The following is a 14,352-nucleotide window of genomic DNA, read 5'->3' as shown; positions in this document are numbered from 1 at the left end:
CGTTCCATGCAGGAAGAAAAATATTTCAGATGGAAGATATACGAGATGCAAGACGTATAGATAAAGAACACAGAACGTGGATAAAATCTGAATGCTAAATATATAAAATAGTAACATCAAATGGAGTTTAAAAATAAAATTAAGAGAATAGTCACAATAGCATATTAGTTGGGGGTGGCGAAAAGGGAGGAAATAGAATTGGGAAATGGAGTTAAAAGCTCTTATCATGTTTGGAAAGAGTGTAAAAATATTAACTTTAGCCACTGGTAAGTTAAGCATGCATTTTGTAATTTCTAAAGTAACCACCAAAGAATAGAAACAAAGTATCATTTCCAAACAAAACAGAATGAGAAAAAAATACCTCATCAATCCAAAAGAAGGCAAGAAAGAAGAAAAAAAGATGAAACAAGTAAACACAAAAAAAGATGGCAGGCATACATCCAAATATATCAATAGTTATAATACATATAAATGGACTAAATGCACCATGAAGACATTCAGAAGTCATCACTGAGGACATTCTTAAATGCTAACATGGGGTCTAGAACGACTTTGGCATTTTTAAAGAACTCAGAAGACTGGCTTGATACAGAAGATTTCTAACCAACTTGGTAAAGACAATAAACAAAACTGATGCTAAAGTAAACAACAAGTAATGCAAACTAAAGAGATGATTTTTCAGAAGACATTTTAAGAAAACTTCATTTCACCTTCCCAAACATGCCCAACCATTTGCATGTACTTACTGATAACTGCAGAAAACCCGCAGGAGGTCTTCAGTACGAAATTCTTGGGGGAAGTCATAAATTTCTATGACATGTGGAAATTCACAATCACTGAGGTCAATATCAGAAACTTCATGGTTGTAATAATCAAATCTAGGTTCCTGGATGCTTTCTCTATTCTTCATATTCCCTGATAACTAGGGAAGAAGCAGCATATAAGTAGCTGTTACATCAAGCTAGAACATTATAAAATATACTATCATATATAAATACTCCTCCTTGTCTCCATATTCCAATTCTTTAACCTTTAGCACTGTCTCTGCACTAATGCTGTTCACGAATACAATAATGGCCAGGGGTCTATCATCCAGTTTATATTAACGTGTGGAATATTTTAAAAGATGCTGAAATTCCAACAAAGATAGGCAATACATGAAGCTTCGCTTGCATCTATCAACCAGAGTGTGAGAAAATGTAGAATGATTAATGTGGTGAGTTACAAATGGTACATCTTGGAAAACGAATTTCAGAAAATAGCTGAAGAGATGAATTAATAACATTTGTTTTATCTGGGCTTATTGATCAGGCTCATCTCATAGTTTCTTTTATGAAAGTGAACAAAACAGAAATTTTAAAAAAATGAAAACATTTTGTTAGTCCACCTTTTGCTGAATGTAGCCTACAAAGGAAATTTGTTAAGACAAATGTTAACTGGTAGAATTATAGGGTCTCTAGCACGATGGCTACCTACAGGAATTCCCACATAGCAGATTAGTACAAGAATTTAACAGTAATGGAAAATACTTAAAATTCTACTATCCCATAAGAAAACCGAAGGCTATTATCTACTGCACACCAGAGGCAGAAGGGAAGGGGGGAAAATGTAAAGTGGCAGCAAAGCTGTAACAGTCATTTTGTCATTCACCTGTTACAAAACCTAGTTGCTAGTACTGACCACCCAAAGCCTTCAGACCTGAGGGTGTCTTCTCTCTGTTAATCAAAAGTCCAACTAGATCCCTTCAAAGCCTTTCCTTCATTTATACTGTGCCTCACTGCCCATCAAATGAGGAAATGAGAACTTGCAATGCCAAAGACACCTCTCCTTTCCTTGCAGAAATGAAAAAAGACTCAAGAATTTTATTTGGGAGGGAGGAGAGACGGAAGGTGACTTAGGTAAAATCAACAAAAATATTTATTGTTGTGCCTCTAGTTCCTTTTCTCCATGAAGCTTTAGTTTCATCTAAAAAAAACAAAACAAAACAAAAAACAAAAAAACCAAAAAACTAGGAATAACAGCAGCACCTATACCTCACAGATAGGTGTGTGGATCAAATGAGATGATTTGTAAGTGCTCAGCACACTAAGCATAATACTTATATGATACCTAAGTATTCAATGAATTCAACCTACTTATGCAAATTTTAACTAAGTGCTGAATCTATTACACGATAAGCACCATGTTATTTCCACTCTGTTTAGGATACAGGAAGCAAGAAGAGAATATTCCTTCCACCATAACAATGAGAAAAGACTAAGTGATCTATAAAATCATAACTATTCTTGAATTCACCAGACAGCTGAGTATGCAAGACAACCAAAAATACCCAGAAAGCCACAGAGTAACAAGTTCCTCCAAAGAAAAACAGGACACAGAAACCGTTTTGCCTCTGGCACGGCATGGAAAGAAGTGGGCACCAAGAAATCAGCTGAACTTAAAAATCTTAAAAGCCTAAAGTGGGCTGGTCTATCATTTTAAAATAACTCAGAGCCCCAGACACCAGGAAGGTCTGCAAACATTTCCAAGTGCATCCTTATGCCAGTGCCACACTGTCTTGATTACTGTAGTTTTATAATAGGTCTTTGAAATCAGAAAGTTTGAGTGTTCCTATTTTGTCCTTCCTTTTCAAAATCATTTTGGCTATTCTGGGTCCCTTGGATTTCCATATAAATTTGAAGATCAGCTTGTCAATTTCTGCCAAAAGAAAGAAAAAAAAAAAAAAAGGACAGCTGGGATTTGTTGAATATGTAGGTCAATTGGAGAAGTACCTCAACAATATTAAGAAAAGATGAATATGGGATACTTTCCATTTATTCAGACCTTCCAACAGTGTTTTGTAGTTTTTGGAATACATGTTTTATATACTTCTTTTGTTAAATTTATTCTTAAATAGTATTTAAATGCAATTAAAAATGGAATTTTCTTAGTTTCATTTTTGGATTTCTGGCATTGACTTTTTGAGTTACTTAGCAAAAAACAAAACCACTGCATGGCTGTGCATTTATAAACTGGGGCTATATAATGCGTTGTGAGAGGTAAATAATGCATGACTACAAAACACCTAGGAATTATAAATTCTAAGAAATGATTACAAAGAGGAAGGAAAAGAGGCAAGATGGTCTAGCAGGAACGTCTGATTATGGTCCTTTGCTCTAACCTAGTCAGCAAAATTGAACTATATACTTATATCCCATTTCTGAGGTAACTATTAACTGTTTTGGCTTCTGGGACTGGTTAAATGCAAAGTGTTAGTAATAGCAAAACATACGATTCTTATTCTGTATTTTGTAATAATAGATCTAAAGCCTACAAGTTATATACTCCTGACTAGTTTTTCCTATCAGACACCACTGTTATCAGGGATTCCTGACTTTGCCAAAGAGGAGGAAGAACTTAATTTCATTCCCCCATGGTACTGACACTGGTGAGATCTACTGGTAACACATATTTTGAGGGGGTATGGTGGTCGGTAGGAGGTCATAATGTTAACAGCACTTTCTTTCCTGAGTATCTCAGCAAAACAGGATAGGGAGACTTGACAGAGTACGAGAGAGAGGAATATGTTTCAACGAAGGGAAGGAAACGTCTAAGGGAGAACAATATGGAATGAAATGAGGATCAGAGCAAGACTGTGAAGGGAAGTGAGGGGATTAGACAAGGCGATATAGACAGCTTTAAGGAAAGGCTCTAAAATTTCATGCATGAATTATGTAGATACATCCGCAGAAGACCCACACTGTCCAACACAATAGCTGCCAGCCACACGTAGCCACTGAGTGCTTGAAAACTGTGGCTACTCCAAATTGGATGGGTTTTATGTATAAAATATACACCAAATTTCAAAGACTTAATACAAAAAAAGTAAAATATCCCATTAATAATTTCTTATATTGATGACGTGTTGACATGATATTCCTGATTAAAAATACATTATTAATTTCAACTCTTTCTTTTTACTTTTCTGCATGTGACTACTAGAAAATTTTTAATTATAGTAAGGTTCATATTTATAGCTTACGTCATATTTCTATTATAGACAAGTGAAACATTTACTCTAAGAGTCACGTGTACTGAAGCAATACCAACTATACTGTCAATGTGAAGCCTTCATATTGTAAAACCTGCATATATTTTTTTTTCTTTTTGATGGCTATGTAAACTTTGACAGAGCAACAATAGAGAGAAGAGGTTTTGAATTTGATTCATTCTGATCTATTAGACCAACGGAAAGTTTGCAAACAGCTCAGAGCAAACAATTTTGAGTTATGAATCACAAACATTTTAGGATTTTTACCAGTGGCCTGTCTTGTTTATTTATAAAGCATAACATAAATCTGAGTTATTCCTTCATATGCATAACCAGCTTCCACAAAACCATTCAGCTAAATTAAAATTATCTTCCTCAAAGTGAGGGTTTTAAGACTCTTATTGCCTAGCAGTCCGGTCTTGAAAACAGGTCTATAAAACAGTACCTGACCGGCTATGACTTAGTTGCCCTGGTATCTATCTGTAGAGAAAAAGGGTGAGGAGAGTAGGTCAATTAGGCATGGATCATTGAGCTTTTTATTTTTTGTTGTTTTTTGTTTGATCCTTGGTTCTTCAATATACAAAAAGAAAAACAAAAAGTTCTAAAGTCACAAGCCAACTACTTGTGACAAAAAATAAAAATACGCTACGTTATTTTGGAATAAATTCATATTTATATCTCTGTCAGATGAGCATGTCAGACAGGCTATTATCATCCTGATTACAAAGAGGGAGGACTGCATCACAGAGAGACTAAAGGATATCCCTAAGATTACAAATCAAATTACTGACAGAGTTTGAGTCATAACTCACGTCTCCTGACTGGTAGCATAGTATTCCTTCCATAACATGGTGAAAAGGTCTTACAGTGAACACAATCAGAAACAGTGCTGTATTCGTGTTGAGGACAATGAATTCTGTCTGATTAAGCATCTGTGGATATAAGCTATTCTAAGAAGAAGGAAGGGAAGGGTGAAAGGGAAAAGGAAGGAGTGAGGAAGGGAGGATCAATGACAAAGCTGAAAATTCAGGGTTGATTTTTCTTTTCTTTCTCTTTAAAAAGTAGATTTATTTATTTTGAGAGAGACAGAGACAGCACAAGTGGGGGAGGGTCAGAGAGAGAGGAGAAAGAGAATCCCAAGCAGGCTCCACACTCCCAGCACAGAGACTGACATGGGGCTTGAACCCAGGAAACTGTGAGATCGTGACCTGAGCTGAAACCCAGGCGCCCCCAGGGTTGATTTTTCTAGTGGTATATTCTAGATAGCATACAGAGCATAGATTAAACTTTCCAAAACACTGCTTTCATCATGCCATTCCTTTGATCAAAACTCTTCAGTGGCTGTACTTAAAGCTCCCACAATTTGGCCCCAACCTACCTGTGGTAGGCTGGATAATGTCCTCTCAAGGACATCCTTGTCCTAATTCCCTTAACCTGTGATTATGATACATGCCAAAGGAGAATTAAGGCAGCAGAGAGAATTAAGGTTGTTAATCAGATGACTTTAAATTAGGGAGATTATCTTGGATTATCTGGGTGGACCCAATTATAATCACAGGGGTCCTTAAAAGCATGAAGAGCCCAGAGAAGAGACAGTGAGTCAGAGAGATGAGATATTAGAAAGACTCAGCTGACCTTTGCTGGCTTTAAGTGGGCCAAAGAATGTGGGCAGCTTTCAGAAGTTAAAAAAGGCAAGAGAACAGGTACTCCCCTATGGCCTCTGGAAAGGAATACAACCCTGCCAACACCTTAATTAATTAGCCCAGGGAGACCCACTTTGGACTTCCAACCTCCAGAACTGTAAGATAATAGATTTGTGTTGTTTTAAGATACTAGTTTGTGCTGGGGCACCTGAGTGGCTCAGTTGGTTAAGCGACCAACTCTTGATTTTGGCTCAGGTCATGATCTCAAGGTTTGGAATTTAGTTCGTGAGTTCAAGCCCAGTGAGGAGGAGCCTTATAAGATCCTCTGTCTCCCTCTCTCTGACCCTCCTGTACGCACACATGCACGTGCAAACTCTCTCTCAAAAATACATAAATGTTAAAAAAAAGACACTAGTTTGTGGTAATTTATTACAGCAATAGTAAACTAATACACAATCTAATATGCTACATTCCAACCAAAGAGTAATACTCACTATGCCTAAACAGATCTTACTTCCTCCTGTCTATTGCTTTGGTCATATTATTTTGCAAGTGCTGGCTGACATCTGTTGGTCTGCATGTCTCAAAATATGACACCATTCTCCAAGGACATACTCAAATACCACCTCTTCTATGATTCCTCCCCTACACATCCAAAAGCATGTATAATCTGACCCTTCCTCTACATTTCTACAGCATTTATCTCCGCTGCACTACTTCTGTAATACTTGTTACATGACACTTTATGTTACAGCTGGACCTACCTCTTCCTCCAAACTTACCCTGACCACCTAACTGCCCCTCCAACAAACATTTAATGAATGCTTAAACATACATTAGAAAAAGAACTTCAAATTCAATATGTAATAAAATTTTAAGATGAATAAAGTGTTATCAGAAGGTAGAAGAGAACTTTGCTAACTCTTCTTCACTGCCCAAGTAATTAAAACACAGACAAGGCAGACAAAGTTGCCATCAGTATAAGTGTGCAAAGGCACACAAGGAGTGTAGTATTCACCAAATAGTCCTGTGTGGGTACACTGAATAATGTCAGGACTTGGGGGGAGTGTTATGGGCTTAACTGTCTTGCCCAAATTCATATGTTAAAGTGCTAACAACTAGATCCTTAGAATAGGACTGTATTTGGAGATAAGGCTTTTAGAGGTTAATGAAGTAAAAGTAACATCATTAGGGTGGGCTCTAATATAAGTGGTGTCTTTGTAAGAGGGACAGTGGTCACAGACACAGAAAGAAGACCGTGTGAAGACACAGGGACAAGTAGGCCAGCTACAAACCAAGGAGAGGCCTCAGAAGAAACTAACCCTGCTGACACCTTCATCTGTACCATTAACCCCTAGCATTGCAAGGGTTATTACTGTGCTACAGTTGGTTTAGGGCACTGGAGTATGGCAGCCTTGGCCAACTACTACACAGTATAAGGCTGGAGAGAAAGGCTGGAGTTCCAGTTGCCTCATCAACATCTGGATTCTATAGTCCAACTATAAGGGACATATCATATTTATCCTGATAGTCCCCTATTGCACATATTATCATGCACAAACTTGGCATTCAATAAATATTTGTGGAACGAATAAAATGCACATGCCTCAAGTTAATTACTTTGTCCAAATGCATGATTAACAGGACTAACTCTATACAGAACCCTCACCAATAAGGATTTGATTTACGCAACATATATTTTTTAAAGGATTCTGGATGGCATTCTGAAATTTGAAAAAAAAAATTGACACTCTTTTCTTTCCCTTTACCAATAAATTTTAATTTCTCTGCTTACATAAATTATGCAGAAAATCCAAATAAATAAATTATAGGGGCGCCTGGGTGGCGCAGTCGGTTAAGTGACCAACTTCAGCTCAAGTCATGATCTCACAGTTTGTGGGTTTGAGGGAACCCCTCATCAGGCTCTGTGCTGACAGCTGGGAGCATGAAGCCTGCTTCAGACCCTGTGTCTCCTCTCTCTGCTCCTCTCTTGGCTCGTGCTCTGTCTCTCAAAAATGAAGAAATATTAAAAAAAAAAAAAAAAAAAAAAGAAAGAAAAATAAATAAATGAAAATAAATTATAAAAGAAAAATTTCAAAACAGATCATCTCAACTTCTGATAGTGACAAATTCAGCACCGAAGTATGGGAACATTCTGTATTTTTTACAGGCTATTTTCACATCCTAGAATGCCTGGTCTGTTTTGGGTCCTTCCTCTCCTTTAAGACCTAGCTTCAATCTTTATCTCCTCTTAAAGCTTTCCTTATTGACTCCAGTTTAGTGGTCTCTCCCTTCCCTATACTACTACGTCGTAACACTTGGCAGTTGGATACACAGTAAAACCTTGGTTTGCGAGCATAATTTGTTCCGGAAACATGCTTATAATCCAAAGCACTTATATATCAAAGCAAATTTCAAGAACAAATGGCTTGATTGTGATCATGTGATGTTCGGCATCACATACTACTCGTACTGCAAGACATCGCTCGTTTTATCAAGTTAAAATTTATTAGAAATGTTTGCTCATCTTGTGGAACACTCACAGAACAAGTTACAATCCAAGGTTTTACTATATACCACGTTTCATCAATTCTAAGACACCTATTTTTTTCACACTTTAACACTTCTGACATCAGGATGCATCTTATAATCATGCATATTGTAGAAAATGCTTGCCTGCATATGCAAAAGCATCAAAGTACCAGTACCAAAACCAGCAGAAAGGGTGGTCAGCAGTGTGGAAGAAAATCTGGATATAGGAAGTGCTCTAAATAAATGCAAACAAGGCTTAGGCTTAAGAATCCAGCAACAAGGGGCACCTGGGTGGCTCAGTCGGTTAAGCGTCCGACTTCAGCTCAGGTCATGATCTCGAGGTCTGTGAGTTCGAGCCCCGCGTCGGGCTCTGGGCTGATGGCTCAGAGCCTGGAGCCTGCTTCGGATTCTGTGTCTCCCTCTCTCTCTGCCCCTCCCCCGTTCATGCTCTGTCTCTCTCTGTCTCAAAAATAAACGTTAAAAAAAATTAAAAAAGAAAAAAGAATCCAGCAACAATGATTTTTGCTTCTTTTATGTATTCTTTTAAGAAATGTTGCACCATCAAAGTTCTTGATAGCACAGAACATGATACAGGATGGAAAGGCGTCCTATCAATGACTGAATCAAGGAATTATTACAAAGAGTTGCACTATAAACATGAGTTTTAGGAAAACTTTAGCCAACTTCTTTCACCTACATTCTCTTTATGTAAGAAATGATACAGGATAAAAATTTGCATCTAATTAAGTCTAACAGAGTTCTTTGTAAAATAAAAATTCTAAAGGGTAAGGGTTGTGTGAAAGTTTAGTGACACATAAAATGATGACGTATTTCACAATCGATGGCTTTTTCAAATCAATGAAGAGAGACAGTGCAAGTGGGGGAGAGGGAGAGAAAGAATCCCAAGCAGTGCTGTCAGCGCAGAGCGTGACAAGGGGCTCAAATCCACCAACTGTGAGATCATGACCTGAGCTGAAGTGCAGAGTTAGATGCCTAACCGACTGAGCCACCCAGGTACCTTTAGAATTGACTGCATGGATTAATTCTGTAGATAATGTAATCACGTTATACAACCAACTTATGGTAAAGTCTTTGTTGTCCTTGTCCCTGTAACTTGATACCCCATATTTAAATTTGTTATAGATATAACTATAGTTTAAGGTGGTTTATTATGTTTAATTAAAAGTATCCACAGCTCTGTGCTGAGAGTGTGGAGCTGCTTGGGATTCTCTCTCTCCCCCTCTCTGCCCCTCCCCCACTCACTCTCTTAAAATAAATAAAAAAACTTAAAAAAAAAAAAAGAATTAATCCACATAGTCAATTCTCAATTACACAGGTTAGGTTATTCAAGTTCTTTGTTTTTGTTTTTCTCTTCCACTTATATCTTGTGGCTACTTAACTGCTTCTAATTCACTTTCTGTTGAACAAAATCAATTTAAAATGTCATTATTTACTATAAACCTTGATAAATTAAAAGATTTGGCTGGAGACTAGGCTTAAGCTATAAACAAAAAGTAAGATTTTGAATTATCTGGATCTAATTCTATTTAAGGTATTCTAGGATCACAGAAAACAGAGTAATAGCCAAGAAATTTTTCATGGTGCTCTATAGTACTACGAATAAACCAAAAGCTAGAATTAAAATGTTTTACTCATCTGACTTATCTTTGGCAAACAGGGAAATAACATTATTTAAAAAAATAAAAAGTATTCCAAGTTTTTTCAAATTTCTCATGACCTAAGTTCAAAAACATCCATAAGGGGTTTCCTAAAAAGATACTACCATTATAGTATTATAGCATAAATATTTATATGCTATGCTGTATAAATTACAGCTTCTAGCCCTCTTTTATACTACTTTGGGCTTGAGTTCTTTTCAATAGAAGGATAAATTTAGACTTTTAAACTCTAACATTTTACACAGTAAGTATAAGAATAGATAATGTCTCCGATGAAATTCCATACCCGCAAATAAGACTTCTAATGTATCTAGGCTGTGCCCCTACTGACTTACCAAGAAACCAAAGCCATAAAGGCAAACTTTGGCTTCATTAAATTTCTAACAAGAATGGCTCAAATGTCCTCCCCATCTAAGGTGCCATCTAAAGACTTCTCTAGAATAGGTGTTAAGTAATATCTCAATACCTCTGATTATCATCGGTAGGAGAAAGCCATGTCCATAGCTTTGGATTAAGGCATAATTAAAGAGAAGAAAGGGAGGAAGTGAACAAGGAAGCAGAAAAGGAAAAGGGCAAAAGGAAATAAAAAAGCTACCGTAATGAGACATGTATAGTGCCCCAGCAATTGGTTCAGATGATCATTTACTGACCTCAGGGCCAGAGGGTAAATCTGAGAACTCTAGTTCCCTCCCACAGATGGTGATGTAGGACATAGGAATATATGGGCAGAGACCAAGTGAACATCCTGAACCAATATGGGCCTGGTTCCTGTTCTGATAGTACAGAGGTTAACATGGCAGACTGATGATGGAGCTCTTGAGAAGACGCTATACAGTCCCCTGAAAACATTAAATTTATAGTCAAGAGAAACACTGAGAAGGCAGGGAGACATCTGTATCTCCTCCTTTTCCCAGCATCACTGAAATGACTAGATTGAGAGATGTCACTGATGAACTAGAATGATCTAAGACCAGACTACCCAGGAATAGGAAACTGCTAGAGGTTTGAACCTTCCCAAACTACTGGTGACAGCTAACCTCAGTGACAATGGCTGTCCACAAGACCCAGGAAAAATTGTAAAATAGATAAAGTTAGCATTTATTGCCATTCCACTTGTTTGATTTCTCTAGTCCCTGATCTACTTTTCCTTATGTTCCCTTTAGCTACCTAAGATCCTACATCATACCCATACCAATTCTCCCAAATAAAATGTTTTCTTTGCTTATTACTTTAGAGAGTATTAGTCCTGGCTTATCTGTCCCTACCAGGTAATACATATGTACTTCTGACCTTCAAACTTCAGACTCAGAACCACTGCTTTAAGAAATGAGTCAGTCTTGTTCTGGGCAGGCAATATAATAGTACGACCCATCATCTGAAAGATCAGAAGCACAGTGTTTGTGCATTAAGCCTAGTATCCAGTATTCCTGGGCATCCTCTTGGCTTTTCCTCAACAATCTCAGTTTTTGGTCAATTCATACAAAAGATCTTCTGCACAGGTTGCTGACTAGCACTTAAATTCCCTCTGTCCCAAATCTAGGCATTATTGCAAATTTATACCTCCCTACACCCCAACCCCAAATTCATAACAAAACAGTCTGAATTTAAATATATTTTGACTGCTGGCTACTCACTTCAGCAGCCAGGCCTATAGAAGGGTCCCCTTTTTCCTCTAGCACTCCTTCCCAAAGCCCAGCAACAGAGTATCTAGCATGCCTTACAAGCAATTTTTGATACAAATGATTATATTAAATCAAAGCATAGATGAGTTTAATTCTCCTAAAAATATGTTTCTATCCTTAACCAAACTTTTAACACAAATAAATTTTCAATTTGGGGATACAGTTATTAAGTGTTTCTTTTCACTCTAGTTCTCTTTGCCAACCCTACCATTTCCCCTCCCTGCTATCGTGGCTCAACAGGGAATGAACTAAATGGAACAAACATTAGGAGGAGTCGTATCACTATTCCTACCCCATCTGCCCCAACTATACCCCACATATGGCATCTCATGGAGCTCACTAACATGAAAGCACTGCCAAGGACAGAGTAGGGCACACCAGAATCTCTGAAGCTTCAGACAAGAATCCCTCCTTGTACTGACAACAGAGGCCTAGAACTGTTTACCTCTCATTAGTTTTGAAAAAGCATCGGGAATTAAACTGCTGTTGATGCGAATGCAGATTCAGAGGAAAAAAATACTATGCAACAAACCCAATGGAGCTCAGAAGGGAGATTTTTCATTTTAGGAGTTGTTTGGTTTAGAAATAAACAAACTGTTAGCAATGGTATCATCTTAATGTCCCCTCTTTCTGTATGAACCAGAAATCTAGTCATCATCCACTAGTGGACTGAACAATAAACGGAATATATAATTCAACCAGATTATTCAGTGGATGTCCCAAGTGACTGTGTTCGAAAATACAGCATCTGGAATCCTCACTCAGGCAGTCAAGAACATGTTAATTCAGATGTTTTATTTTTTTTAATGTTCATTTATTTACTTTGAGAGAGAAAGAGAGTATGAGCACAAGCCAGGGAGAGGCAGAGAGAGAATCCCAAGGAGGCTCTGCGCTGTTAGCACAGAGCTTGATGCAGGGCTCGATCTCACAGACCATGAGATCATGACCTGAGCTGGATTCAAGAGTCGGATGCTTAACCAACTGAGCCACCCAAGTGCCCCTAATTCAGACGTTTTAATAAAAATATTAAACATAAGTCTGTCAAAATGATTTGCAACTAATAATAAAAGATACTGTGAAAATAAAAACTAAAATAGTGAGGAAGTATAAAGTATATGGGAACCTTGTACTTTTTTCACTCCATTTTTTTCTGAAAACCTAAAACTGCTCAAAAAAAGAGAGTCTATCAATTTAAAAAAAAATAGAAAAATATAAATTAGGAACATAAGAACAATCTCTGAAGTGGGGCTTCAAATCTTGTTTAATTCTATGGCTTCAGCAACATGAACCAGTGTCAACCAGGTTAGCCCTCAAGGGTCTAATCCTTTGTTGAAGCCACTGTCTAGATCACCCATCAGACAATCAATTTAGGACATCGCTTATATGGGTGTTTTATATTAATTATTCTTTAGATTATTATGTGATAATCACATGGTTACATGCTCTCTCTCCAAATATAAGAAACTTCAGATAAAGCTGAGAAAAAAGCTGGCATGTAACCCAGTGCCTTTAAAATGGTAGTGATAACTATATCTAGCTATTTACAACCTATAGTTTATCAAACTCTAGGTACTTAAACTTTACATTTAACTGCAAAGTGATGAACTACCAACTATTAATGAAGTCCCTAGGGGGTGGAATATGAAGGACTTTCCTCCCTTTGTACTTCATATAATTTGCTTTTAGTGGTTGGATTATGAATTTTTCCTTTCACTTTTAGGTTCCCTACTTAAACACAGACCGCATCTGTGCAAAAGTCTATAGGGAGAAGGAGTGTATAAACGTGAGTCTACACACAAAAGGAGATAGTCTGGGAATGGGTGGTGTCCCTTTACTCTTCTTTTTTCCATGGTTATATATTGTTAGTAGCCTTCTGTAACAAAAGGAGACTCCTATCTAAACCAAGGCCAGAAATGACCAGTGTCAAATTAAGGCCAGAAATGGCCAGTGAAGGGACCAGATGCCACACTCTATCAATATCTATATTATGTTGCTGGGTTAACCCTCCTACCAAACAACAGATCTGCAGATCAGTACGGGAGGCAGCAGGAGCTATGAAAGTTTTATCCAGACAACAGTAATTCTTGTGTTCTTATACCAAGATCTCAAAGGGTTAAAAGAAGTCATGCCAACATTTTTTTAAAAATCAATTGCCAATGTAAATTTCTGAGCATTCCAAACCATGATCTTTAGAGACTCATCAAGAATTGTAGTTCCAGGAGTTCAGTAATGACCCATCCATGCTTTCTACCCACTCAGGCAGTTTTAGAAGTTCAAATGTCACAGGAAACTGCTTCACATGCCAATGGCTGTCACACCCTGCTCTACAGCATACCTCCCTGACTATTAGAAGTATTAGACATACCTCCATGTGTAGCCACTGTCAACAAAGAAACAGGCCCACTGGGAAAAGAGCCAAAAATTATTGGTTGGAAAGTTTTCAAGAGACAGACACTCTGATTTGACCTTTAATAAAGTATGTTTAGAGCAATATAAATAATAAATTAAGAGTAATAGTCACTAAAAGGCTATTAACATTATTGAATTTGTGACATCTTTTAATAACATTATTATTACATCTCCTAAAACTCAAAGCACAGGAGATCATAGTTTGGAGTTGGATCTGCTACCAGCATTCTCAATCTACCTCCTTCCTTCTTGCTCTCTTCAACCCTTATCCCTCAATGCAGACCTCACTCCCTACCAAGCACCAACCCAGTGTGTGATATCCAAACACAACACCCAGGCACTGGCTGTCCAGCTTAAAACACTACATACTCCTTTCT

The 14,352-nt window shown here is 37.5% G+C and overlaps 1 protein-coding gene across 11 annotated transcripts in view; it reads right to left on the bottom strand.

Annotated features, from left to right (window-relative positions):
* Positions 1–14,352, bottom strand: part of R3HCC1L (R3H domain and coiled-coil containing 1 like) — a 95,256-nt gene that overhangs the window by 15,278 nt on the left and 65,626 nt on the right. For all 11 annotated transcript variants that reach the window (XM_086680585.1, XM_086680582.1, XM_086680583.1 and 8 more), the window contains one exon: positions 747–922. In XM_086680585.1, coding sequence (XP_086536711.1) covers positions 747–922 — 176 coding nt within the window. The remainder of the gene's footprint in view (positions 1–746; positions 923–14,352) is intronic.

Source organism: Puma concolor, chromosome D2, assembly GCF_028749965.1.
Source record: "Puma concolor isolate L17-30 chromosome D2, mPumCon1.1.hap2, whole genome shotgun sequence".
NCBI classification, from domain to species: domain Eukaryota; kingdom Metazoa; phylum Chordata; class Mammalia; order Carnivora; family Felidae; genus Puma; species Puma concolor.
Note: the sequence above shows the minus strand (reverse complement) of the source record. Positions and strands in the feature narration are given on the sequence as shown.